The 27,522-nt window shown below is 40.9% G+C and overlaps 1 protein-coding gene across 10 annotated transcripts in view; it reads left to right on the plus strand.

Annotated features, from left to right (window-relative positions):
* LOC135211019 (ATP-binding cassette sub-family C member 5-like) overlaps positions 1 to 27,522 on the plus strand; it is an 818,851-nt gene that overhangs the window by 586,411 nt on the left and 204,918 nt on the right. For all 10 annotated transcript variants that reach the window (XM_064244042.1, XM_064244046.1, XM_064244047.1 and 7 more), the window contains one exon: positions 4,437 to 4,583. In XM_064244042.1, coding sequence (XP_064100112.1) covers positions 4,437 to 4,583 — 147 coding nt within the window. The remainder of the gene's footprint in view (positions 1 to 4,436; positions 4,584 to 27,522) is intronic.

Here is a 27,522-nt window from a genome sequence, read left to right on the forward strand (position 1 = left end):
CAGGAACCGCTTGAACAACTGTCTGAGGATGAGTGGACTGGAAAGGCTGGTATTTCGTCGGCCTCTTCCTTGCTTTGGATTGTGGTCCGAGGGCCTCAAACTTCCTTTTGAAGGGAAGTCCCTAACGGACACGAAGGTTCTGGTTAGCTCTAGCTGCCTCGCTGAGGACGTTGTTAACCACATCCTCAGGGAAGAGGTTAGCACCCCAGATCGAAGCCTTTATGAGCCTGTTTGGTTCGTGTCTTATGGAAGCATTCAATGCAAAGACATGCTTCCTGCGGGCTCGCCTAGCCACTATAAAGTCATACAGGTCTGACTGGAAGGCCTGTAATAGTGACTTTGTGTGGACCCGAAACAGAGGCTCATCTGCGAATGTTGTAGCAGTCAACTCCGCCGTGGTGACTGAGTTAATCGACCTACTTAGCCTGCATCTTGCCTCAAATTCCACTTTGCCCCTGGGGTCTGGAATTCTAGGCAAACGTTCACTGAATTGGGCAGAGGCGCACACTGGATTGAGTCTGCCCACTGTGAACGTTGCCGGAGCGTCGGACCAAAACTCCATATCGCCGGGGAAGAGCAAGGAGGTAGCCTCTGTCTCTTTTAGCTGAGGCATAGGTTTGTCCTCTACCGCAGCTTGCAGAGTCAATTATGCTACCTTCGACGTACAAGGAGTCAGAACTCCTTGCGGGGCCAAAAACATAGTAAAGCATCCTTTATGGGGTGTCAACTTTGTGTTGTCACAGTCCCAGTCTGTGAGGGTGCGGACCCATGCAGACTGGGCCTGGTCCCTAGGGTAGATAACTGTCTGGGTAGATAACTGTCTCCTTCAGGACTTTGTCTACCCTGACTAGCGCATCTTCGGCTAGTCTAGCGTAGCCTGGAAAGGGAAAAAGAAGCCCTGCCAGGAAGAACTCAAAGCTTTCTACCAGTCGGGTTCTGCAACCTTCGATCGTCAGCTTGCCGTCCGAGAACGGGGCACGCAGAGCCAACCGCCACAGGTTGCTGTTTTCAAATGGCGGCAACTTGGATGCGTCCGGTACCATCACGGACTGCGGTGTGGTTCCGGACTGGAGGAATCCGGACACCAGTTCCTCCTGGGCCGAAAGGGTGGAGGGGCAGGACTGCCTGACCTACCATCCAAAACCTTGCCTAAGTCTGGTCGGGTAGGCCAGGGAAGGGAAACGCAAGGACTTCCAACCTCACAAAGAATATGAAAATTTCTCATAAATGTGCATGTAATGGAGTGCATTATTGACTAACATCGCAAGACACAATAAAAGAATGCATGCATGAATATCACGAGAGAGATAGAGAGGAATCGCCTTCTCCACAAAACTGGTGTACTATAGGCTAGCCTAGGAGCCAAAACACACTACTCGCGTTTAACATAGAGAATAAAAGTACGTACGAAGGGGAACCAACACGCTCCTGAGGGACTGAGGACAAAAAGGAGACCACCAAAGGCTAGAATAACGAAATATAAACACACAACAAGAGACCTCAGAGTATGTCTGGAGCGAGTCAGGGCCTACTACGTAAGGATAAAATTCATAAAACCAAAGCTCCAGAAAATGACCGGAGCTAGAATAATGATGGGGTATACAAAAACAGTAGACTAAATAGTGAAAAGCAAACAGTGAGGTAAAAATCATCATAAACTAACAATGAGCAAAAAACGCACGCAGCGAATGATGCACCCAAGATGGCGGATATAAAAGGAGCGTCACCCCAGAACTAAGGGGTCAAATAAGGGCTATAAAGGGATGCATCGCACCCTCATGAGATACAAAAACGTAATATGGAATACTCAACTTAGATGAAGAAGCTTGGGGCTCTGGAGCAGACATGGCTTCTTCAAAAAAAAACAGGAAGAGGGCAGCGAGAAAAACACGTGCGGTCACTGTAGCGTGCTAATACAGGAAGGAAGCCTTCAGGTGGGAGTTGTAGTAGTAGCGAGCGGAAGGTAGACTTACTGTAGTCCTTGTAATGGCACCTACCTAGAGAGGGGTTTTGAAGGGAATCTTCTAATTGGCAGAAGACCTGTGGTAGTGGCTTCCACTCGCCCCTGTGTTTATACTGACACCCTATGGGTTAGCGAACTGAAGGTATTAACTTCAGCATTCCTTTTAGTTTTTTCTCTGGTATATTTAGCATCTATTTATACCTAGAAATGCGTGCTACAGGAGCATTTCACCGGCCGACACAGGTCGAGCCCAGAAAAGATTGATTGAAACTTGCCCACCACTCATTTTCTCTCTCTCTCTCTCTCTCTCCTCTCTCTCTCTCTCTCTCTCTGTAAAATTGAACTTAAAGTACTGTTTGCTGCTCAGTTTTTAGAGTACTGTTTACTGCTCAGTTTTTAGAGTACTGTTTACTGCTCAGTTTTTGTCGTTATGCCAGAGGAAGCACATAGAAAGATTAGAAGTAGTACAGGTAAGATCAGACACCTTTGATATCAAGGATGCTCAGAATTCCTTAATATTTGCTGTCTTACTTGAAAAGGAGTTGAATAAGAGGTAATTTAATCGAAACATTTACAATAATTAAAAGTATAAATAGGAAAGTTTACATACTGGAATCTATTTACATTATTTAGCAACCAGATTACATACCGTATATTTCGGCGTATAAGTCGACCGGAAGATAAGTCGACCGGAAGATAAGTCGACCCCCCAATTCTGAGTAAATTTTTATGTTTTTAACTAATATCGGGTATATTAGTCGACCTATAAAATGTGAGGCCAACCGTACGCTCAAAATAAGCAGCAGGGTAAAACGTATCATATAAAATAACCTGAATGTTATTACGGTACATATGTTGCTCTACTTACCATAAGGTAATATACTCGGTATATTAACAAATCTGTGTAATATATGAAAGATAAATACCGGCAAATATGATTAGAAATGACGAAACGAAAGATACGTTACTCGAGTGTAATGTAAACAAACAAAGCGCTAACTAACGTTGCATAACAGCCTACGTATATATGTATGTACAAACTGCCACTCAAGTTAATGTTTTGATTGGGTTGTTAAAACGACGTGCCGGTATTTTATTATTATGTTGGAATATTCCTTGACCATTGGTTCTTCTATGGCATAAACAGGCTCATTTGAGGGAAAACGAACCTGCAGTTGATTCACCAGATTCAAACTGGGATCATTATGATGAAACCGTGAATGATAATTTGTCTGATGAATTGTTTAATTCAAGTGACGATGAGTCAAGTAATTTTGAAGGATTTTAAATACATATTTACTATTAAATACATTTTTTAAAATTTTATTTAAAGTGATAAATAAAGATTTCATACCATAAATGTTTTTGAACAATACCCCGGTAAATAAAAAAACTGTCAGAGTGAACGCATCCTTCTCAATTACTGTACTACAAATAGCTACGCAATGTTTACACTTGCTGTGCGATTGGGGTTTCTTCAAGTTACTTTGATTTGTTTCATTTTATTTAAGATAATGGATGTTCTAATGATTATTATTGTCGTATTACAGTGTGACGTGTTTTTAATACTGGTATTTACATACATAGTTACCTCAACAAGGCTGTCATTGTTATTAGCCAACTATAAAGCCTGGATTCCTGTACCGATATGCCAAAATAATAAAGATTCACTTTTTGTTACTGTTAGATAAGTCGACCCCCTAATTTTGGCATGATTTTTTGGGGCTAAAGGGTCGACTTATACGCCGAAATATACGGTATATCTAAAAGATGGAAGCAGCAACTAAAAGGTTCAGTACCATCCAGTGTGGGGACTTCCTTGCATTTAAGATATTTTGAATACTAGATTATGTTGTGGATAGAACTACCCCCAGAAAGCTTTAAAAAAATTAAGAGGTCGACACACAATTTATTTATTTATTAGTTTATTTATTTAAAAGGTGCCTCTTCAAATCAACTATTAGGCTCTAAGGCACCTCCAACCCTGTACTCCATGTACTAAATCCCTTTCCCATTCGATAAAAAGACTGAGTCAAACTAAGAGACTGGAGGGAGTAGCTAAAGGGTGGCTGCTTTATCCTCTGAGTGGGCTGTATCTTGTTTTTCTTTTGTCCTTAGGTTAATCATTGAGAATTATCTTCCTTCAGTAAATGTGGTTCGCTGACCCAAAATAGCCTCTGTAAAATAGTAGTTACATTGTTCTAAATAGGGTTGTAAAGAGGACATCTCTCATTTTTTATGAAAGTATTTTTCTTTTTTCTTTTTTTGTTTTAAAATTTATTTTAAGTTGTTTTAGCATCAACATTAAAATATGGTTTGGAGACTGAATATCATATATATATTGATATACATTATAAATTTTCCTGATCAAAATTGTGTCTATTATAAAGATATGTTAACTTCTTACCATGTTGCTGTTTTCAGCAATACGTGATTTTTTTAAAATGAAGTAAAATTGAAATTTAACTTTCAGAACACATCTGTCACTGTAGGAAATGAAACTTACATTAGTGAAAATATTGCAGACAATCCAAAGCAACATTTTTATCAAACTGTGTATGCTTGTCTTATATTTGCCATTCTGGGAACATCACTTCTAAGAGGGTTTGCCTTTATGAAGGTAAGTTTGATCATTTAAAATGTTTTTCTTAATATATTGAGTTTTTGTCTTTAAATTCTGTTGCCAGAAGAATCTGCCTTCACTCTCTTTATTTCTTTATTCATTGCTACTTGAAATTGACCATGTCTAATGTTTGAAGATTCATGTGACAGTTTTTATTTTCCTTAGCCATAAAGTTTTTAGTTTTAGTTTATAGTTAAGGTTGTATTTTCAATTGAATAATTTCATTACCATAGTAGATTATATGAGATTTAGTGTGTGACCCTTCTTGTCATTAATGGTGTAACATTGTTTTGTAGAATAGAGTAATATGGTAAGTTTAGAGGCTTTGTCGTAGAGTGAGTTTTGCTTTTTAAAATAGAATAGAGGAACAGTTTGCAGAGTTAGTTTCATAATATTTTTCATGTCTTGTTGGGATATAAAAGCTGTAAATTCTTATCTTTCAAGGCTAATTTAATTTTTTCTTAAAAGGAAATACCAAGGAAAGAATGGTATTCCTAATGTAGGCACTGGAACCCTTTTGGTATTCTGATGCAACTATTTACTACGTTTAATGCACTCCTCCTAATGACAAAACTTTAATAAAAAAAAAAAGCCTTTTAATTCCCAATACTAGCTTTTCAAGAAAGGTATACTACTTGAAATTCTAGGCCGGTTGGGATGGTATTCACTATGATCTTATTGACCTTAGAATGGAATATGTTAAAGTCTGAATATTATTAAGTCTTTAAATGATTATGCTAGCCCAATAATGAAAAGAGCGCCTGAGTGGCGTGATCGGTATGATCTTGGCCTACCACCTCAGTGGCTGCGAGTTCGATTCTCTGCCATTCTATTGAGGCATGAGAGATGTGTATATTTGGTGATAGAAGTTCACTCTCGACATGGTTCGGAAGTCACGTAAAACCGTTGGTCCCATTGCTGAATAACCACTGGTTCCATGCAACGTAAAAACACCATTCAAACAAACCAATAATGAAAAGAATTTCTTCTAAATTCATCATGCTTTCTCTTGAAAAGATAAGGGAGCTGGCTGGCTAAGGCCATTTTTTAAAGACAGGACTTTGACATTCATACCACTTAACCCTTAAACGCCGAATGGACGTATTAAACGTCGAGTCAAAATCTCCCCCGATTTCCGAATGGCCGTACCATACGTCGGCTCAAAAAAGTTTTTTTAAAAATTCGCGGAAATTTCTTTCTTATTGTACTAAAAAGTATCAGTGACACTTCTCAAAAATTATTTCGTCACTTTGACATAATTTTTGCACCGTTTTAAATTATCCGTTACATGAAGTATTATATATGAAAATGTGCGCAATTTCATTTAGAATACAACTAAAAAATACTCATGATTGTAACTTTTATCATTTTTGAAATATTTCTATATAAATAACGATAAGTGCCAAAATTTCAACCTTCGGTCAACTTTGACTCTACCGAAATGGTCAAAAAACGCAATTGTAAGCTAAAACGCTTATATTGTAGTAATATTCAACTATTTACCTTAATTTTGCAACAAATTGGAAGTCTCTAGCACAATATTTCGATTTATGGTGAATTTATGAAAAAACTTTTTCCTTACGTCCGCGCGGTAACTCTTCCGAAAAAAATCATACATGCGATTGTGGTAATGTTTGCACCATTTTAAAATTAGCCGTTACATAAAGTTTTATATATGGAAATGTGCGCAATTTCATGCACAATACAACTAAAAACAACCCATGGTTGTAGCTTTCATCAGTTTTGAAATATTTTCATATAAAAAATGATAAGTGACAAATTTTCAACCTTCGGTTAATTTTGACTCTACCGAAATGGTCGAAAAACGCAATTGTAAGCTAAAACTCTTATATTTTAGTAATATTAAATCATTTACCTTCATTTTGTAACAAATTGGAAGTCTCTAGCACAATATTACGATTTATGGAGAATTTATGAAAAAAATAACATTTTCCTTACGTCCGTGCGGTAACTCTTCCGAAAAAATCATACATGCGATTGTGGTAATGTTTGCACCATTTTAAACTAGCCGTTACATAAAGTTTTATATATGAAAATGTGCACAATTTCATGTAGAATACAACGAAAAATAATTGAAGGTTGTAGCTATTCTCATTATCGAAATATTTGCATATAAATCACGATAAATAGAAAAAAAACCACGTTCAGTCAACTTTGACTCTACCGAAATGGTCGAAAAACGCAATTGTAAGCTAAAACTCTTATATTTTAGTAATATTCAATCATTTACCTTCATTTTGCAACAAATTGGAAGTCTCTAGCACAATATTTCGATTTATGGTGAATTTATGAAAAAAACTTTCCTTCCCTCTGCGCGCGGATTCTCCGCCATAAATCTCCGAATTGCGTACATCGAATTCTCGGAAAATTTGCTCCGTTTCATATTAGGCATTTCATAGAGTTTTATATATGAAAATGTGCACAATTTCATGTAAAATAAAAGGAAAAAATATTTTGAAGGTGTAGCTTTTCTCATTTTCGAAATATTTGCATATAAATCACGATAAATAGAAAAAAAACCACGTTCGGTCAACTTTGACTCTACCGAAATGGTCGAAAAACGCAATTGTAAGCTAAAAATCTTACAGTATCTTAATATTCAATCATTTGTATTCATTTTGAAACAAATTGGAAGTCTCTAGAACAATATTTAAAGTTACGGTGAATTTTTGAAAAAAACATTTTTTTATGTCCGCCCGTTATGAATTCGTACATCATTTTGTGATAATATTTTTCTGGTGTTGCTTTTATTGTTTTACAATGTATTATATATCAAAATGATTGCAATTTAGTGTACAATACAACGAAAAAAAAAGAAACTCGTTAGCTTTTACCGTTTTTTTGCACAGCGTGATTTTAATACAATTATGTATGAATTTTTTTTTTCGCTACCATATATCGCATTATTTACATATGATGATGATATTATTTTTCATTTCTAATAATTGCATACTAAACTTCAGGCAATGACAAAAAAATGAGCTAAAAATGAACTCTTAATCTTCAAAACTAAGCGCGCTGTGATTTTTTGAAAAAATTATTTTTTCCTCTTCCGCGCTCACTCAAAACCGGCTCCGGAATTTGGGGGAGTTTTTTATTTTTACCGCTTCGGCGTTTAAGGGTTAATAAGCGCCTCAGTGGCTGGCTTTGACATTCGTACCACTTAATAAGCGCCTCAGTGACTGGCGTGGTCGGTATGGTGTTGGCGTAAGCCACCTCGGTAGCCGCGAGTTCAATTCTCAGTCATTCCCTTGAGGAGTGAGAGATGTGTATTTCTGGTGATAGAAGTTCGCTCTTGAGGTTCGGAAGTCATGTAAAGCCGTTGGTCACATTGCTGAATAACCACAGGTTCCATGCAATGTAAAAACACCATACAAACAAACATATCACTTAATAAGGTGACTTGGGACATCTCCAAACTGGATATGATTTTCACCTCTGACCTTCAGTTTTGTGACGCTGGGGCAATTTATTTTCAAATTCTATCTCTTCCCTTGATACTTAATATTGAGACGTAGGATTACTACTGTATATAGACCTGATGTAGACCTCCATTCAAATGAAGAGTTTTTTTCTAAAAGTAATTTCTTTGCTAGATATGAATTGTTTTATTATGGTAAAAAAAAAACCTATAAATCAGGAAAAAAATGTAAGAAAATAAACTAAACAAAAATGTGAAAAAATGGCTTCATTTGATTGTTCTATAATGTCTTTCTAAGTTATAACCAAATTTCAATGCTATAGTTTTAAAACTAAGGGAGAAGATAAAATTTGAAGGTCAATTAGTGTAATTTTGAGATACTGGCGTTCAAAGTTTTTCATTGAAGTTTTACAAAGACGGTGTTAATAAATCATGATTATTATGAATTTTATATTCATTTTTGGATATTAATAAACCAAAACTATGATATTTATCATAATTTCATCATAAATGAAGATCCCTTTGCTCATAGATCGCTGCCTGGGTTACTGCATCAGGTGAGAACGGGCACTCGTTCCTACACAACACTCTCTCTCTCCTTCACTAACTTGTGGATATTAGAATGTATTATCTTCTTCTGTATGTTAGCGAGAGGTTTTCCTTGTCTTTTCCTCTTTGGCATGAGGAAATTTTTGCCGAAATAAAGAGAAACAAACTTAAAAGCAAGCAAATGTCAGAGGTGAAACTCTTAACATGTAGCCTTTATCATGTTTCTCCTCGCACTGAAGGGTGATAACTTGCTGAAAACTTGTTTGTAACTCATGGAATCTCTACAGATGCCATTGCTCACAATTTGTTTGACAATAATTATCAAAATTTACAATAACAGAAGAAATATTACATTTTCTTGTATGGATCAGTGTTTTTGGCTTATTGGGTTACTTTTACTAATTACCCTGTAACTATGAAAGTAAGAGGAATTTTGACGAAATATTTAGTAGTATACGCATTCTCCATTGCCATACGAAGCTCCATGAATTTTATCATGACTTTGTGTTTTTCGCCCTATAACCCCACCACATATAGGGGTACCGGCCAGCCCCCATAAGCCATGGTTTAATGCCACATGTTAGCTTGCATACCAAGAAAAACAAGTAGCTAATCATTTATGGAGGAGCAATTGATCAGACTTTGCGGCATAATTTCGTTGAGCTTTGAAGTCAAGTTAAGGTTGTAAATGAGAGAGCTTTTGCTCTCCGGTGGTCTTCCCTTAAGTCATCACTATTTGGAGTTGATTCCAGCTTGTCTGTTCTTGTAGGAGTTAATGGAATTTCTGTAGTATATTGCTCTAAACAGAAGCCAAACATTTTGGCTCGAGTCTTTGTAAGCAAACGGTGAGGTGAGTCATTGGTTTGCCACATTCATGCTTTCCAGACCCTAAGTTGTGTTCATTAGCCTTTAGATCTAGAGAATTCAAAACTTTGCTTCTGTGGCTTGACAGTTATGGTGGTATAGACCCTAATGGGATCTTTTCCATCTTTTTTAAAAAGGCTGCTGATTTCATTGTTCCTAAGATTACTACGACATATTTTCCAAAAGTTAGTTAGCTTTCCTGGTGTAAGATATCAGCTTGCTGCTAGCATTACAATTTTGGTTTCGTAAAGGCCTTTGTACCTGTGACACACTTCTCAGTATCTACTGTCTTACTGAGTACTTGACTAGGGTCCAGAAGCACGCATGGTAGGTTTACCTTTTAGTGCAGACATTGGCTTTGTGAATTATATATCAATTACCTACAAGCTAATATTACTGGGTACAGTGGATCCCCCGATATTCACATTCTTCAGATTCGCAGACTCACGCATTCACGGATTTCCCTCTGGACCATATCTACCCATTATTTGGAGAAAATTTATCTATTTGCTGTATATTTTTTATGAGAAATATCCTGAAATTCTTGGGTTTTTTTGTCAATTTCATCATAAAATGCACATTTTATAATAAAGGGATTTTGACGGAGGAAAAATCTATTTCTGGGCAATGACCTGTGTCGCCCAATGAAATGAATCCTTGATGCTCATTTCTAAGGTAGAAATATTGCCCTATCTACCAGGGAAAAAAGAGAAACGATAGTGCCAGAATATTCTGGCTCGATCACCTTTTAATAAAGGTGTCGGTATAGTAAAAGAGCGAGTGGATACCACTACCAGAGGTCCCTTGCCATTTAGCTTCTTCCTCCGCCAAAACCCCCCATCTACAGAGGAGCTGAACTAAGGCCCCGCTACCTGCTACTATACTACAGTGAGCGCCTCTGACGTCATTCCTTTCGATAGCATTGTCAGCGTAACACGCTTTTTTGATCTGTGCTGTGCTTTTTGGCTAGGAATTTCCTTGTTCAAGATGGCTCAAGCTTCTGCATCCAAGTTAAGTACTGCTTTCAAGGTTTTAGATCTCATTTATGATGATCTCCTTCGTTTTTATCGTTTTTGAGTCATAGAAGTGAGGTAGCGGGAGCATCATTGTTCCCGCGCCGCCTTCTCCCTACTCGTCGACCACATGGCGTTCTCTCATGGGGGGCTCTAGTACACATCCCCCACGAATAAGGGGGAACCACTGCATTGATGGATACATTATTAATACTTTAATGAATTTCTAATAGGCACAAATTAAATGGTTAGTGTTGATGGCCGGTAAAGTAGCTTTAATAATATCTATTATTGTCTCTAGTAATATGTCACAAGGCTTGGAGGACAAATAAATTGCATATGCTGATGATGTTTCTCTTCTAGTTGTTCCTTTTCCATACCTTATGTCTTAAGTTGCAGAATCATTTAATAGAGGTCTGGCATGTACATGTATTCTTGAGTGGAGTAGGCTTTGGGCATGAAGCTTAACCCTTCTAAAACTCAAATTATTAGTTAGTCGGTCCAGAACACTTTTGCCTTTTCATCCTGATTTACATTTAGGGTAAATATTATTGTTTTGAATGTCATTGACTTAGGATGTCAGGTGTAATATTTGATAAGTTGACTTTAGAGAAGTTTATATACAGGTAGTGTTCGAGTTACGATAATTCTTCTTATGCTAATCCGATTTTTCGATGGGGATAGCAATTAATACTGATACGACAATATTTTGAAAATATTCTTAAATTTCGCTCATAACGGGTGCAGCCCAGCAGCGTACAACCAGGCAGCAAGATAGACAGATCAAATTACAATAGTTTAACTTTATCCCATCTTCTAGTTAAATAAGTTAAAAAAAACAATAAAAGAGAATTATGAAAGTTTGGTTTTAACGTTTTACTTGTTTGGTAAATGTGTACAGCCTTGAACAACCTAACAAGAAATGACCTTTTACTAAGTACAACCGAATTGGATAACAACATCCATTTGGCTTGTATTTCAACCCTCATACAATAGTAAACAATTACTGCACTTATATAATAACTTTGTTCGCTATAGATCAAAGATTAGCAAAGAAACATACTGTTGAATTTAAACAAAGTTGTAGCTGAAGCTGAGAACACTTTTCGAGCTGCTAATGACTGTTATTGACCATCAGTAACAAAGGTAAAAGTCCTGTAAACTTATCCAATCAAACACAACCGTAGATAAAGTTGAGAGAGAATCATTTTAATAAAAACTTCAGGTCTTGAAAGAATGCAGTTTACTGCTGTTTTCACGCTGATAACAGATAAATAACATAACAGTAAAGCTCAGACTATGAAGAAATCAAGTGGAAGTAGCAAATGGAATCATGTAATTTTCCTTACATAATAAACATGCCCACAAAGCAATTTGTTAATGAAAAAAATAATTTAGTTCCCAACGAGACATATTAAATTCATATTTAACGAAAAGATGACCTTGTCTCGTATAAGTAAAGTATCTAGTTATTCTTTTATGCTAACTAGAAGTAAAGCAATTTGAGTTAAATATGACAAAATAAACTTTGTATTTGCCATCAGCTGATTTCCAAACCAAAACACTGACCGCTTTGTTAGTATTTTATGATACAATATTTAATTTGAGAATACATACAATATAATAGGATAGAGAAATGTATAATTTTTAAAAGATTCACAGAAAAAATGCATTCGTTATGTTTTTATTCCATAATTATATGTAGGCGTCAGCAGTCTGATAGGTATCTCTCAATTATGCCGATATCGGTCCGAATCTCAGTCCTATTTACCATGGTATCTATCATCGTATACACTAGCCCATCTTGTTAATGTTATTCAATTTCTCTTAGTACTGAATTATTGTGAACCAATATGCATTGAACCTAGAGAATTAGCCGAAATTAATAATTACTATGCCGTATACGTATAATAATACTGTGTAGTGTAGGGTACACTAAGTTATATGTAAAGATGGTACTGATTACCCAAGTGTAGGCTAGACTATATTCGAGATACGATTTGTTTTTTGGAACCTAACCCCATCGTAAGTAGAATACCTGTATATAATATTGCTTCCTCTTTTTTTTTTTTAGATTTGGTATCTTGCAGAAATGTTTAAATATATTTCATGATGAAGCTATTTATAATAGGTGTTTTAACTTTATTTTGTTTTGCCTGGTTTAGATTACTGTTCTCAAGTGTGGTCTTTGGTTGCTGATTTTCATCTCAAACTTTTGGGTTGAGTTGTTATCAGTTGAGAGTATTTGTCCAACTCATAGTGTTGACTTGTGGCATAAAAGTAAAGTGAATTTATTATGCTGGATGCATAAATTGTACTATGGTGACAAACTTCCTCAGACTTCTTTCCCTGCCCTAAATATTTCTGCTGGCAACACCAAGTAGTCTGCAGTAGCCAACAGTGCTTTGTTTTCTAGTATCAGAATTATTACTACACAGTTTGGTAGGGGTTTTATTTTAGCTATAACTAAAATGTGGAATAGTTTATAGTGCAGTAGTGGAGTCTTCTGATCTCCAAATGTTTATGTAAGGAGCTAGTTGATTTCTGCTCTTTGCTGACGTTTCTTGAATTCAGGTGTATCAGTTTTATATTTTATTCCCTCATGAAGTATACTTGATGATTTACCAAGCTGATTTCTCTTTAGAGCATTCTTGGGTTTATAGCCTGTAGACTCTATCCATAAGGGGTTTAATCTTATGATTAAAAAAAAACAGGAGTTTCCAAATTATGTATAGTTTCTGGGCTCGGCCTGTGTCGCTCCGTGAAATAGGTTCCTTTAGCACTATTTCTAAGGTAAAATATTGCTATAATACCAGAGAAAAGCTAAATTGGAAATGCCAGATTATTCTGGCTCGCTCACCTTTATTATAAGGTGTTGGTATGGTTTCTGGGGCAAGTGAAACCACTACCACAAGTCCTTTTCCATTTAGCCTCTTCCTACATTAAAAAACCTCAACTAGAAAGGAGCCGACCTAAGGCTCACTACTCGCTACCGTTACGGCTAGTGCCTCTGACATCATTCCTTTGATAGCACGACCATGCTGCACGCGTTTTTCTTTGTTGTGTTGTGTTCTCGCTTTGGAACCCTTATGTTTCAACATGGAACGTCAAGCTGTTACTGCATCCAAGTTAAGTACTGCTATTAATAGTTGACACTATGTAGGGGCTGCCCTTGGCACGTTTAACCGAATTTTTTAGGTTTTTATGAGTCGGCGACCCATGCAGCACCGGCCCCGCGCCACCACAGCGCCTCGCTCCTTTGTGTTTCCTTGTTTCGTGTCTCACGCGGTCTCCCATACCGTGTGAGCTCGATTATTTCTTAGCAGTATCTTTATTTTATTATCTATGATGCATTTATTGACATTTTACTTTCCACACGGGGGATTTTATCGAGCACGTGTTCTCAATTCGTAGCCTATCGGCGCCCTACCAACCCAGTTTTCATGCATGCATGTTCCTTGTTGGTTGGGTTACCTTGTTAGGCTCTTTTGTATGGACCCTAGTCCTATTCTCAGTCCTAGCCTACCCTGGCTGTCTGTCCCACATTTATTCGTCATGACACTAGGCCAGCTACTCGGAGTTACCCGGTCTTGACCACCCTTCCCGGTTGGTTCAGCCTAGTTCCTCCAGGACGTCTTGCTTTCTCTCTACCTCATTTTATTTCCTTTCCCCCCGTGTAAATTAAACTATTTATTTTATTCCATATCTGTGAGTCGGCTCCAGTTGGCCTATAGGCCTTCCTTTCGCCTGGCCTTCTTCACTACGAGTGTGTCCACACTCGGCCGTGAGAAGTCCAGACGATCACGTAGTAGCCACCTCTCTACCGCACTCCTCTCCCTCCCTCCACATCTGGCAGCCGATCCGAGTACCCCTTCGGGGGAAGTAGGGAGGTCCCCACGGGGACTCTCGGTGTGCGGGTGGCTCTATCCTGCCGCTCTCACCCCAGAGTAGGGGGGAGAAGCTCTGTTCACCTTAGCCTCGGCCGGCCACCAGGCTCGGGGGAGCTCGGCTCTCCTCGGCTCTCTGGGTCCATACCCCTGCCTTTAGTCACCCCCTCCTACCCGCTCTGGCGGACACACGATTCTGGCATAGCCGGATCCCTTGAGGATGGTGACTGCCTGGAGGCTCCGACCTCATACAGGGTTACGTTATTGCATGTTTTCTACTTGTATAATTTCTGCCGTAGTTTAAGTTTACGGAGCCACCATGCTCCTCCGGGAGCTACTCCCTCCTTTTAGATTAAGTTTTACGGCAGAGTTACCAAGCTCCGCCACCTTACCCGATCTCTTCCATCTCGACACCCGGTACCTGCTCGGACTACTCCTTCTCCGGTGTATGGCAATAGTAGCTACCCCGAATTCAGTAGTTTTCTGTTCTCCGGTGTCACCGGAAACAGTTTTAACTACTTACTACTAGCTCTACCGGACTCTTCGGCATGGTACATGGCAAAGAGAAGGCTGAGACGGGGATAATTCTACAACACCGTAACACTCCGGTGTTATGGCATATCAACCACGGACATAGTCCGAAAGGTTTACAATGGTACTCATGTATCATTCCATTTACAGGCCACCCATTGTATGGAGACCGGTTGCAACGCCGTCCTCCAGGATCCCTGTGGGCACGATGTCAGCCGGACCCACGCCACCTGCGCAGTCCACCTAGACGGATCAGTAGTGTGGCACCACGAGAACTGTCACCTGCTACGATCTCGTGGAACGAGCCTCCTTTGAGGTAGGTGATTCTCCGGTGTGTACATGATAATACAAGGTGGACCAATGTAATATATGTCATTGATATGCCTCTTAAGTTAAGTTACAATGTAATATGAGTTAAGTTTAAGTTTAACACTAACCTTTCTCTTACAGGGAGGTCAGTCGGTCCGGGACGCTGCTCTTTCCACCCTCAAGGTATGGGTGGGCGGCTTCGGACGGAACGTAGCCAAGGCAAAACCTTACATCCTCTCCCAAGAGATGGCTACTCTGATCTTCCCGGGGGGGAAGAGCACTGGCTACGTGGACCCCAAAGTGGCAGCTCCCCTGATTGCTTCGATTCAGGAAGCCGTTTCCCAGCCCCCATAGGAAACAACTACGCAGGAGGTCACAGAAGAGGTCGCGGAACTGGATCTCGACGTCGAGCCTGTGACGGTTGACGGCATGGGCAACGGTAAGGATACTAGTGAGGCAAGTTTTGTAGGTGCTCAAGGCCTCCCCTTGAGCACATCTAGGCCCTCTTCTCCTTCTTCTTCTACCTTCTTCCAGGGGTTCTCCGGGGGATTTCTATCAGCTCGATCGAAATCTACCTCGGCGATCCCTAAAGTCAAGGGCAAGCGTGACTCTAAATTGCTGCCAAAGCCCCTGCCAAGAAAGCCAGGTACCAGCCAAGTCCGTAAAGCCCCGGCTCACCATCCCGAAGCGGACAAGGTCAAACATGAATCTCTCTCCAAAGGGTCAAAGACTAAGTCTAAGGAAAGAGCTCACTCTTCCTTCACTGACCCTGTGGCATCCACCTCCAAAGGTGCGAGACCAAAGGTACCCAAGGAGAAGGCAGAGCCCTCCTCCTTTGACCGGGAGGCATTTGCCTCCGACATGATGCAACAAATGGGCAACATGGTCGGAAACTTGGTAAACACCAAGTTTCAGGAGATACTTGCCCACATATCTACCTCTCTAGATGCTTCGGGACAGTCCATCCAAGCCATCTCAGAGAGGCTGGTCACACAGGAGAACATAGTTGCAGGTCTCCAGCAAGGTGCAGCGTCAGGGCTTCAGCAAGCCGGTCAAGCAGCCCAAGGCTCGCTAATGCCGGACTCCTCCACTCTCCCTCCCTTCCACCCAAGTAATCCATGGAGAGTGGCTTCATATGCACCTTTCGTGAACGGAATGCTTACGATTGAGGGCTGCGGGACTCGAAGGATGGAGGACTTCGAGTTGCACCCGCCAGGGTTGCAAGCCCCTTTCATAGGCTATGTCCGCCTCACGAAATCTGCCTTGATAAGAGAGGATAAGGTCCCAAAAGAGACGGTTATCCTCTGTCGGGACCAAGCACAACAAGCTTGGATCCGTAACCTAGAGGAATGGCAGTGTGTCAACACTAAGGTTACGGCTTTCCGAAGTCCCTTCACAATCTTCACTGTGGACGAGGAGACTCCTATCCCGTTCACATCTAAAGTGGCAGAACTCACTCTGCAAGCAGCAATGAGAGATGAGCCTATGCCACAGCTCCGGGAGACGGAACCGACCTCTCTCCTACTCCCCGGAACAGATGACCTTTGGGTAGACCTCCCAGCCACCTTCTCGGTTGGGAAGCTAAAACCTGACTGTGCCATCTCTCTGTTTAGTGAGAGATTACCCAGGCTGTCTGATGGGCTCATCCAGACAGAATTCGATGCTAGAACCCAACTTGCGAAATCCCTCAACGCACTAGTCATGACAGAAGCAGCGGCTCTTATCTATGCACAGGAGCCGTTGTTCAAGATCATAGCTAAGGCACTATTGTCAATAATGCAATGTGACTTATACGATTTTGTTGTGGCTAGGAGGAATTGCAGGAAGCATGTACTAGCAGAATTCACAATCCGGCATGAGCCCAACAAACTCCTGGCCTCTTCAATATGGGGACCGGACCTCTTTCCAGTCTCAGCAGTGAACGAGGTACAACATGAGGCTGCTAGATTCAACCAAAGTCTAAGAGTTCAGTGGGGATTGGTCTCCAAAAGGAAACCGGAGTCTTCCTCATCGAATCCCAAAGCCAAGAAGAAGCCTAGGAAGTTCCAGCCCTTCCAGGCTCCTCAACAACAACAAACTTTGGTCCAGGCAGTTCCGGTTTCCCAACCATCAACCTCTAAGACCCAACCGCAACAGCAGTTCGTGCTGTTGACACAGCCACAACAGCCGCAGGCTTCAACTTCTTTTGCTGTCTCCCCGGCCTTCAACCCGACGTTTGAAAGCCAAGCGTTTCAGGCTTTCAATAGGTTCGGCAGGGGTAGCAGAGCTAGAGGCGCCTTTCATCAGCGAGGCAGCGGAAGGGCTGCCAGCAAGGGCAGAGGTTCACGCTGGGGGGCGAGGAGGTCGCCCCTCAGCAACCCAATGAGAACCTCCAGGTAGGAGGGAGGCTGTACCTCTTTCGTCAACATTGGAGGTTCAGCAATTGGGCCCAAAGTATTGTGTCCAAAGGTCTCGGCTGGAGTTGGATCCAAGGTCCACCCCTACCCAACACCTTCTATCAGGAACCAACAGCGGAATTGATAAGAGTATTCCCACGATCTCCTTCAAAAAGGAGTAGGGAAGAGTCAGACATTTAAAATTTCAAGGTCGCTTTTTCAGCGTGCCAAAGAAAGACTCAGACAAACGAAGAATAATCTTAGGCTTGTCCCATCTAAACTTATTCATTAATTGCGACAAGTTCAGGATGCTGACCATTTCGCAGGTGCGGCCCTTACTTCCCTGTGGGGCCGTCACCACCTCTATAGATCTTACAGATGCCTACTATCATGTTCTGATAGTAAGACACTTCCGCCCGTTCCTAAGCTTCAAATTAGGGAACCAAGCCTACTCCTTCAAAGTAATGCCATTCGGGCTCAACATAGCCCCCAGGATATTTACAAAGTTGGCGGAAACAGTAGTCCAGGAGCTAAGATCTCAGGGAATCATGGTAGTAGCCTATCTGGACGATTGGCTCGTGTGGGCCACAAGCATCGAAGCTTGCTGCAAAGCAACCACCATGGTCATCCGCTTTCTGGAATACCTAGGATTCCAGATAAACAGGACAAAGTCCCGGCTAATCCCGGCGTCTTGTTTCCAGTGGCTGGGAATTCAATGGGATTTGGATTCGCATACTCTTATCAATCCCGCCGTTGAAAAGGAGAGAAATAGCCAAGGCAACCAGACAATTTCTCAAGTGCAAACAGACGTCCCGGAGAAACCAAGAAAGGATCTTAGGTTCTCTCCAATTCGCTTTAGTGACGGACGTCCTGTTGAAAGCCAAACTAAAAGATATAAATCGAGTTTGCCGTTCGAAAGCGAACAAAAGATCCCGGGACAGGCTAGCTCTGATCCCTGCGATCTTACGGAAGTGTCTCTGTCCCTGGACGGAAATCAATAACTTGTCAAAGACAATTCCACTACAGTTCCCTCCGCCGGCCTTAGTGATCCACACAGATGCATCACTAACAGGTTGGGGCGGGTACTCACAGTACAAAAAAGTACAAGGAACATGGTCCCTTCCATTCCGCCAGCTTCATTTCAATGTGCTAGAAGCAATGGCAGTGTTCCTCACCCTGAAGAAACTTCATCCAGCCAAGAACTCTCATATCAAGCTGGTGCTCGACAGTGCAGTGGTAGTACACTGCATCAACAGGGGAGGTTCCAAGTCAAGCCACGTGAACAATGTCACGATAGCCATCTTTTCACTAGCAGACAAGAACAAGTGGCACCTATCGGCCACTCACCTTGCGGGAGTAAGGAACGTGGTGGCGGATGCGCTATCACGTTAGGTCCCACTGGAGTCCGAATAGTCCCTGGACGAGAAGTCATTCAGTTGGGTCTGTCAGCTAGTACCGGGGCTTCAGGTGGATCTCTTCGCCACGGAGTCGAACCACAAACTCCCTTGTTATGTGGCCCCCAACCTGGACCCTCTGGCTTATGCCATGGACGCGTTGGCTATAGATTGGAATCAATGGAAGAAGATTTACCTTTTTCCTCCAGTGAATCTTTACCTGACTCCTGAAAGTTCTGAACAAGCTCAGGACATTCAAGGGTCACATCGCTCTGATAGCTCCCAATTGGCCCAAGAGCAATTGGTTCCCTCTTCTTCTGGAGTTGGGACTCTGCCCTCAACGGATTCTCAACCCCAGACTATCACAACTAGTGCAAACGCGGACTGTGTTCACTTCCTCAGGAATTCAGAAAGCCCTAACTTTATGGACTTCATGAAGTTTGCAGCACAGAGAGATGCTGATATCGATCCTCAGAACATCATGTTCGTAGAATCTGATAAACGTGAATCAACCCTGCGTCAATATGATTCAGCAGTTAAAAAACTGGCTGCATTCCTGAGGGACTCTAATGCACAAACCATGACCACAAATCTTGCAATATCCTTTTTCAGATCATTATTTGAAAAAGGTTTAGCAGCTAGTACCATTACTACTACCAAATCGGCTCTTAAAAAGATTTTCCAATTCGGATTCAAGATAGATTTAACAGATTCATACTTTACATCTATCCCCAGAGCTTGCACCAGACTCAGACCTACTGAGAGGCCCAAGTCGGTGTCATGGTTCTTAAATGATGTTCTTAAGTTAGCCTCGGATACTAATAGTACCTCGTGTGACTATCTATCCCTACTGAGGAAAACACTATTCCTCATAAGTTTGGCCTCAGGAGCCAGAATATCTGAACTGTCGGCTTTATCTAGAGACCCAGGTCATATAGAGTTTCTCCCTTCAGGAGAAGTGTTACTTTCTCCAGATCGCCAATTTCTTGCAAAAAATGAGGATCCATTAGATAGGCGGGCCCCCTGGAAGATTGTTCCGCTTCCACAGGACCCATCCTTATGTCCAGTCACTTCATTGAAAGCATACTTAGACAGGACCACCCTGATATCTTCTGGCCCTCTGTTCATTAGAGAAAAAGGTGGCACTATTTCCCTAAGAGGAATTAGGCAACAAATTTATATTTTATCAAACAAGCCAACCCGCAGTCCTTCCCACAGGTACATGATATTAGAGCTATAGCTACCTCAATAAACTTTTTCCAACATATGAAATTTGATGATCTGAAGAAGTACACTGGCTGGAAGTCTCCGACAGTATTCAAACGCCATTATCTTAAGTCCTTAGAAGCCCTTAAATTTTCAGCAGTAGCAGCAGGAAACACAGTTTCCACCGATACTGCTGGAGATAGTAGTAACTAGTCCAGCTTATGTCTCTCTTTTGCCTTCTCCTTCCTACCGGCCTCATTAGTATTCTTGCCTTAGCCCAGTTACGTCACAGTTATACTTATCCTTGGATGTAATATATTGTACATATTGATTATTTCATAAATGCCTTTCATCTTAATGTATAATTACTGTGATGACTTGAAATTTGTCTAGTTTTAAGGTTGTATTGCCATTATGTTACCTGTTTGTAACTTAATTTAGATTATAAGCAACTAACCTTAATTGTTTTTTATTATCCCTATATAGATATTTATGTACTTCCTCTTCCCAAGCTTGGCGTTTTCTCTGGTACTATTTCACGGAGCGACACAGGCTGATCCCAGAAAAGGGATTTTGACAAAGGAAAAATCTATTTCTGGGCAAAGGACCTGTGTCGCCCAGTGAAATCCCCCCTTACCTCCCCCCCCCCCCCCTCCCCCCCTCCTAGGCCAAGCTTGGGTGCTATCTGCAGGAATGATGTCAGAAGCACTAGCCGTAACAGTAGCGAGTAGTGAGCCTTAGGTCGGCTCCTCTTTAGTTGACGTTTTTTGATGTAGGAAGAGGCTAAATGGAAAAGGACCTGTGGTAGTGGTTTCACTCGCCCCAGAAACCATACCGACACCTTATAATAAAGGTGAGTGAGTCAGAATAATCTGGCATTTCCAATTCAGCTTTTCTCTGGTATTATAGCAATATTTTACCTTAGAAATAGTGCTAAAGGAACCTATTTCACTGGGTGACACAGGTCCTTTGCCCAGAAATAGATTTTTCCTTTGTCAAAATCCCTTAACCCTTAAATGCCGAGTGGACGTATTTTACGTCGACATTTTTTGTCTCTCGGGTGCTGACTGGACGTATTTTATGTCGACATACAAAAGTTTTTTAAAAAATTCACGGAAAAATACTGCTAGGCCTACCAGCCAAAAACTCTTGAATCACGCGCCTTGGGGGATGCTGGGAGTTCACGGATCAAGGTGTTGTTTTGTTTACAATCATTATGCAGGTGCGCAAGCGCGAATTTCTTTCTTGCCGCACTAAAAAGTATCGGTGACACATCTCTGAAATTATTTTGTCACTTTGACATAATTTTTGTACCATTTTAAATTAGCCATTACATGGAGTATTATATATGAAAATGTGTGCATTTTTATGTAGAATACAACGAAAAATACTCATGATTATAGCTTTTATCAGTTTTGAGATATTTTCATTTAAATAACGATAAGTGCCAAAATATCAACCTTCGGTCAACTTTGACTCTATCGAAATAGTCGAAAAACGCAATTGTAAGCTAAAACTCTTATATTTTAGTAATATTCAATCATTTATCTTCATTTTGCAACAAATTGGAAGTCTCTAGCCCAATATTTCGATTTATGGTGAATTTATGAACAAACTTTTTCCTTACGTCCGTGCAGTACCTCTTCCGAAAAAAATCCTACGTGCGATTGTGGTAATGTTTGCACCATTTTAAAATTAGCCGTTACATAAAGTTTTATATATGGAAATGTGCGCAATTTCATGCACAATACAACTATAAACAACCCATGGTTGTAGCTTTTATCAGTTTTGAAATATTTTCATATAAAAAATGATAAATGACAAATCTTCAACCTTTGGTCAACTTTGACTACCGAAATGGTCGAAAAACGCAATTGTAAGCTAAAACTCTTATATTCTAGTAATATTCAATCATTTACCTTCATTTTGCAACAAATTGGAAGTCTCTAGCACAATATTTCGATTTATGGTGAATTTATGAAAAAAAATTAAATTTTCCTTACATCCACGTGGTAACTCTTCCGAAAAAATCATATGTGCGATTGTGGTAATGTTTGCACCATTTTAAATTAGCTGTTACGTAAAGTTTTATATATGAAAATGTGCACAATTTCATGTAGAATACAACCAAAAATAATTGAAGGTTGTAGCTATTCTCATTATCGAAATATTTGCATATAAATCACGATAAATAGAAAAAAAACCACATTCAGTCAACTTTGACTCTACCGAAATGGTCGAAAAACGCAATTGTAAGCTAAAACTATTACAGTCTATTAATATTCAGTCATTTATGTTCATCTTGAAACAAATTCGAAGTCTCTAGCACAATATTTAGATTTATGGTGAACTTTCCTTCCCTCCGCGTGCGGATTCTCCGCCACTAATCTCCGAATTGCGTACAGTCCATTCTCGGAATATTTGCTCCATTTCATATTAGGCATTTCATAGAGTTTTATATATGAAAATGTGCGCAATTTCATGTAGAATAAAACAACAAATATTTAAAGGTTGTAGCTTTTCTAATTTCCAAAATAATTGCATATAAAAGAAATATATAAAAAAATTCGACATTCGGTCGACTTTAACTCGTCAAATATGGTAAAAAAACTGCTATTTTAAGCTAATACTCTTACAGTATAGTAATATTCAATAATTTTTCTTCATTTTGAAACAAATTGGAAGTCTCTAGGACAATATTTAGATTTATGGTGAATTTTGAAAATAATATTTGTTTACATCCGCGTGTTACGAATTCATGCATCATTTTGTGATAATATTTTCTCTGTGTTGCTTTTATCGTTTTACAATGTGTTATATACCAAAATGATCGGAATTTAGTGTACATTACAACGAAAAAAAATTAACTGTTTAAGTTTAACCGTTTTTCGCATAGCGCGATTTGAATACAATTATATATGAAATTTTGTTTTTGCGCTATTATATATTGCATTATTTATATACGATAATGATAATATTTTTCATTTCTGATGGTTGCATACTAAACTTTAGGCAATGACAAAAAAAGGAGCCAAAAATTAACTCTTAATCTTGAGAACTAAGCGCGCTGTGATTTTTTGAAAAAAAAATTTCTGCTTCCTCGCTCACTCCGAGACCCACTAGGCACACAGAAGACGATTTTTAATATACCCCTTCGGCGTTGAAGGGTTAATTAGGCAGTTTTTTGGGTATATGTGTTCATCGGTGCTAACATGTATTGTTATTGAAGTGAATGCCAAAACATGCATCTTAAAACATTGAAAAGAATACTTATAATATCACAAGTACTGTACATGTGCATGTACTGTATGACCAATCTCTGCACTCTCTGTTCTAAACATTATCTGGTCAAGCATAAATGAGTTACTGTATGCTAATCTTGTAACATCTATGTCATCAGTATAATGATAAAAAAAAAAAAAAAAATGAGACCTAAACTTATGTTGTCACAGCTCAGCAGCCTCCAGCAATATTCCAAAATGAAAGAATATATAGCTTTTGATTTTCCTTGATTTTGCCATTTACAAGCTTAGAGATTGAGGTTACAGAAAACAGTTATCCAGAGCCATATAGGGCCCTGTTACAGGCTCATTGGGATCTGAATCAACTACTTCTAGAGCCTGTGGCTTAGAATCTAAATTTTTGAATAGCTCATGATCATTGGCATGAAAGGTTCACTCTTTGTCATTGAAATTAGCCTTTTGGGCTGGATTAAACAACTGTATTGAAGTTGAGATTCAGCACTAGCCCTAGGCTGTCAGGCCCCTGAAGGTTAAGGCTCATAGGTTGCTCTCACTGATAGGGAGGGAGTGACAGATAAGCAAGTAGCTTTCCTATAGTACCCATGAATAATATCCTGTTTAATAGATGCTATTCTCTTTGCTTGGAAGGTCCTATGTGTGATATGGTGCTGCATGGCTTTGGAGCTATGAAAATGAAAGTTCTTAACAAACTTGTCTCTTGGTACTAGAGACCTCCTTTGTCTCTAGTACCAAAGGTTGGTCACAATCAATGTGATTATCTCATCCTTGTAATACAACAAATTGGAACATCCTTCTCTGTCAGCTTACCCAGGATGTTAGTAGCTGGCTGTAAGTGTGTCATAGAAAGGGTAACATGTATGTAGTATCATTTGTGTAAAACATGTACAATAGCTAGTTTTGAATTTCTGAGTGACCCCATGCTCCTTGGATTGGATCTGACAGGTCACACTGATTAATAAATATAACAAGCCCATGCTCAGGAGGATGAACAAGATAGTTGTCCAACGAGAAAATAGCCTGAAGAATAATCTAGCTAGCCTTCACTGTTGGCGCTAAATACTGGTGAAACCAGTAGGATAAAGCTGTTGTAGTCAGTCAGGAATCATACCTAACCAACAAATAGACATTTGTCACTGCCTGTATGTTCTTAAATTTTCCAAAAGTAAACTGTTGAGTTCCCAAGGCATTGAGCAACACTTAACAGTTATGACTTTGTTCCTCTTGAATCCTTTTGTATCATTTTGCTCTACCCTTGCTTAAATTATTTTAGAGATACCATATAAAATAAACCCATCTCATTACCCCTATAAATCTGGCTCAGACGCAGGTTATGCTTAAGTATGAACCAGTGTTTGGGAGCGTCAGCAATGTCAACAAAAATTTACTGCTAATGTTTGTCTGATTACATAACAGGCTTAGAAATTTCTCAGTCACCCTTCTGAGAAGACACACATTTCCTTAATCTTCTTTTTGAATAGAAACCTCTTGGTTTCACCATGAAAACCAAGGCCAAGACTGGCTTCTCATGGCCATGTTTAATGTACATTTAGCCCTAACTTAGGTTTCCTTTTGCTTTCTGTTGGGTTCCTAATGAAATTTCTTAACCATCAATACAAAGAGCTTCTTCCTCCAGCATCAGAATTTTAAATTTTTCTTGCCGAGTGGCAATAATATATAAAGCCAATTTATTTTCCTCCCAGTATGCATACCACCATTGAAAGCCTTTTCTGGGCTCAGCTCGTGTCGGCCTATGAAAGGATCCTTAATATCATTCTTTCTAGGTAAAATTAACCTAAAATTACCAGAGAAAAACAAAATTAAGAAATGTCAGTAAAACTGACTCGCTCACTCTTAAAAAGAAGTGTCGGTATGATAATAGTGGCGAGTGTGGAACACTACCACGAGACAATCACCAATTAGAACTTCCAATCAGAATCCCCCCAAGAGAGAGCTGATACCAACGGGCGATGCAGCTGCTACTACTACTACTAGAGGACGCCACGGACAGCAGCGCCCCTAGCGAACATCCTTAATTTTTAGCGCTAGCGTCAAGACGCGATTTTCCCTTGTGCTGTGCTATTTCTGGATTTATCTCTATTATTACCATGGAACGCTCTGCTATTGCCACGGCTAAGTTAAGTAACTCATAAGTAATATTTTGCCTCATTTTTATCTTCCGGGTACCTGTATTTTCCTTTTAATAGGTCATATACGGTTCCCCGGTTGTCTCGTGGCGGCGCCATGCTGCCTCGTAAGAATTCCCGGTCCTCCATACTGGGACTTCTTATACTTATGGGCTTACTATATTACGTTCATTGTTTTTACATCGAGTTTTAGCTAGTTCAGCCCTTCTACCATTTCTCTTAGTTTGGTATTTAGGGCTATTATTATGATTATTCCGGCCCAGCATCCCGGCTCTTGCTCTTCATCGGCTATCGCTGGCTCCGAGTAGGCTTCTGTTTCTTGGAACAGTCTGCCTCCTCCTGGGCTTCTTTCTCTTTTACTAAAAGTGTCTTTTCCATCTTTTCGATGTATAATTTTATTTTATTTAGGGTGTTAGGCTAGCCTAGGTGCTTGTTCCTTGTATTGGTACAGCCTGGTTCACGTGGCCCTCTCACGGTTGTGTTGCTCGCGGCCTAGGCCACTTGCGGTCACGTGTTCCATCGCACCTTACCCTACCCCCGCCCTCCCCTTCTGGTATAGGGAGGAGCTGGGGGACCCCTTGGTTGTCATGACAACCTCAGTTGCCTTCTCTCACTCCTTCTCTGAGGCGACCAGGGGTTCCTCCCAGCGGGGGGGTATAGGGCGACCACTCATGAGGTACCGGGTCTCCGTGCGGGTAGTCGGTGAGGCGGGGAGGAGTAGGCCATCCCTCCCCCCTCTCTCGCTCCCGCCGTGTTACACCGAGACCTTCCTCCCCCCCTCCCCAGTTGCTCAGCCACCTCCCTCGCTATACGAAAGGAGCCTTCCGTCGCAGCCGGGGCACCTTTGGTTATAGATTACTGGCTCCGCTAGCGGGCGGGGCGGGCACCTCTAGTGGTCGGTTGCTTGCCTACTATATCCTTACATCTCTCCCCCGCTACCGGAAGGGAGCTTGCTTCTTACCCGCGCACTCTTCTAGTAGACGGGCGGAGGGAGGTTTGTATTATTATTATTTTAAGGATATACCCTAATTTTACAATGAATTGTGTAATATGATATTTTTATCTACCATCCCCGCCATTTTCCGTCGTGGTTTCCATTTACCACCACTCCTGGTTGGTTTCCTTTTGTGTCCCCGCCATCAGCGGAGCTATAGCCTAGAGCACACAACCAACCTAGTTACCACACGTATTTTGGCGGGGCTCTGGTTTAATCTAACTTTATCGCTCCGGCACCAGCGGAGCACCTGTTAGACTGTAAGTGTTTACCTGGTACTCATGTATCTTTCCACTTACAGGCTACCAACTGTCAGGTCCCAGCGTGCAACGCGACGTTGTACGACCCCTGCGGACACGATGAGTGCAGGTCTCACGCCCCCTGTGCCACGTCATACAATGAGATGATCGTCTGGCACCCAGAAGCCTGCGCCATTTGCTACGACCTGGTTGGTCAGCTGGGAGATGGGGTAAGTCCGTTATAGGCTTCCTTATCATTTTACTAACAACCCTTAGTCATAAGCTTGTTAACCCCGTTCCGCCACTGGAAGCTAATCTCGCTTTTCTTTCAGGCTACTGGTGTGAGGGAAGTCGCCCTCGCCACCCTGAAAGCGTGGGTGGGCGGCTTCGGGAAGAACGCCGCCAAAGGCCAGCCCTACATTCTGGATAAGAAGCTGGCCGTCCAGATCTTCCCGGCGGGCAAGTCGACCGGTTACGTTGACCCCTTGTCCGCTGCCCCTCTGATAGCCTCCATCCAGCAAGACCTCCAGCAATCCTTTGGGGTCGTAGCCTCCCAGGAGTCGGTCCCGGACGTCGCTGCCCTGGACCTTAACATCGAGCCTATGGCGGTAGGGGTGGATGATTTGTTGGTTGAGGTAGGTGTGTCGGGCGCCCAAGGTCTTTCCTTGGGTGGTCCTGGATCTTCTCCTGTCCCTTCTTCCAGTGCTTCATTTCAAGGCTTTGTGG

This window comes from Macrobrachium nipponense, chromosome 4 (genome assembly GCF_015104395.2).
Source record: "Macrobrachium nipponense isolate FS-2020 chromosome 4, ASM1510439v2, whole genome shotgun sequence".
NCBI lineage: Eukaryota > Metazoa > Arthropoda > Malacostraca > Decapoda > Palaemonidae > Macrobrachium > Macrobrachium nipponense.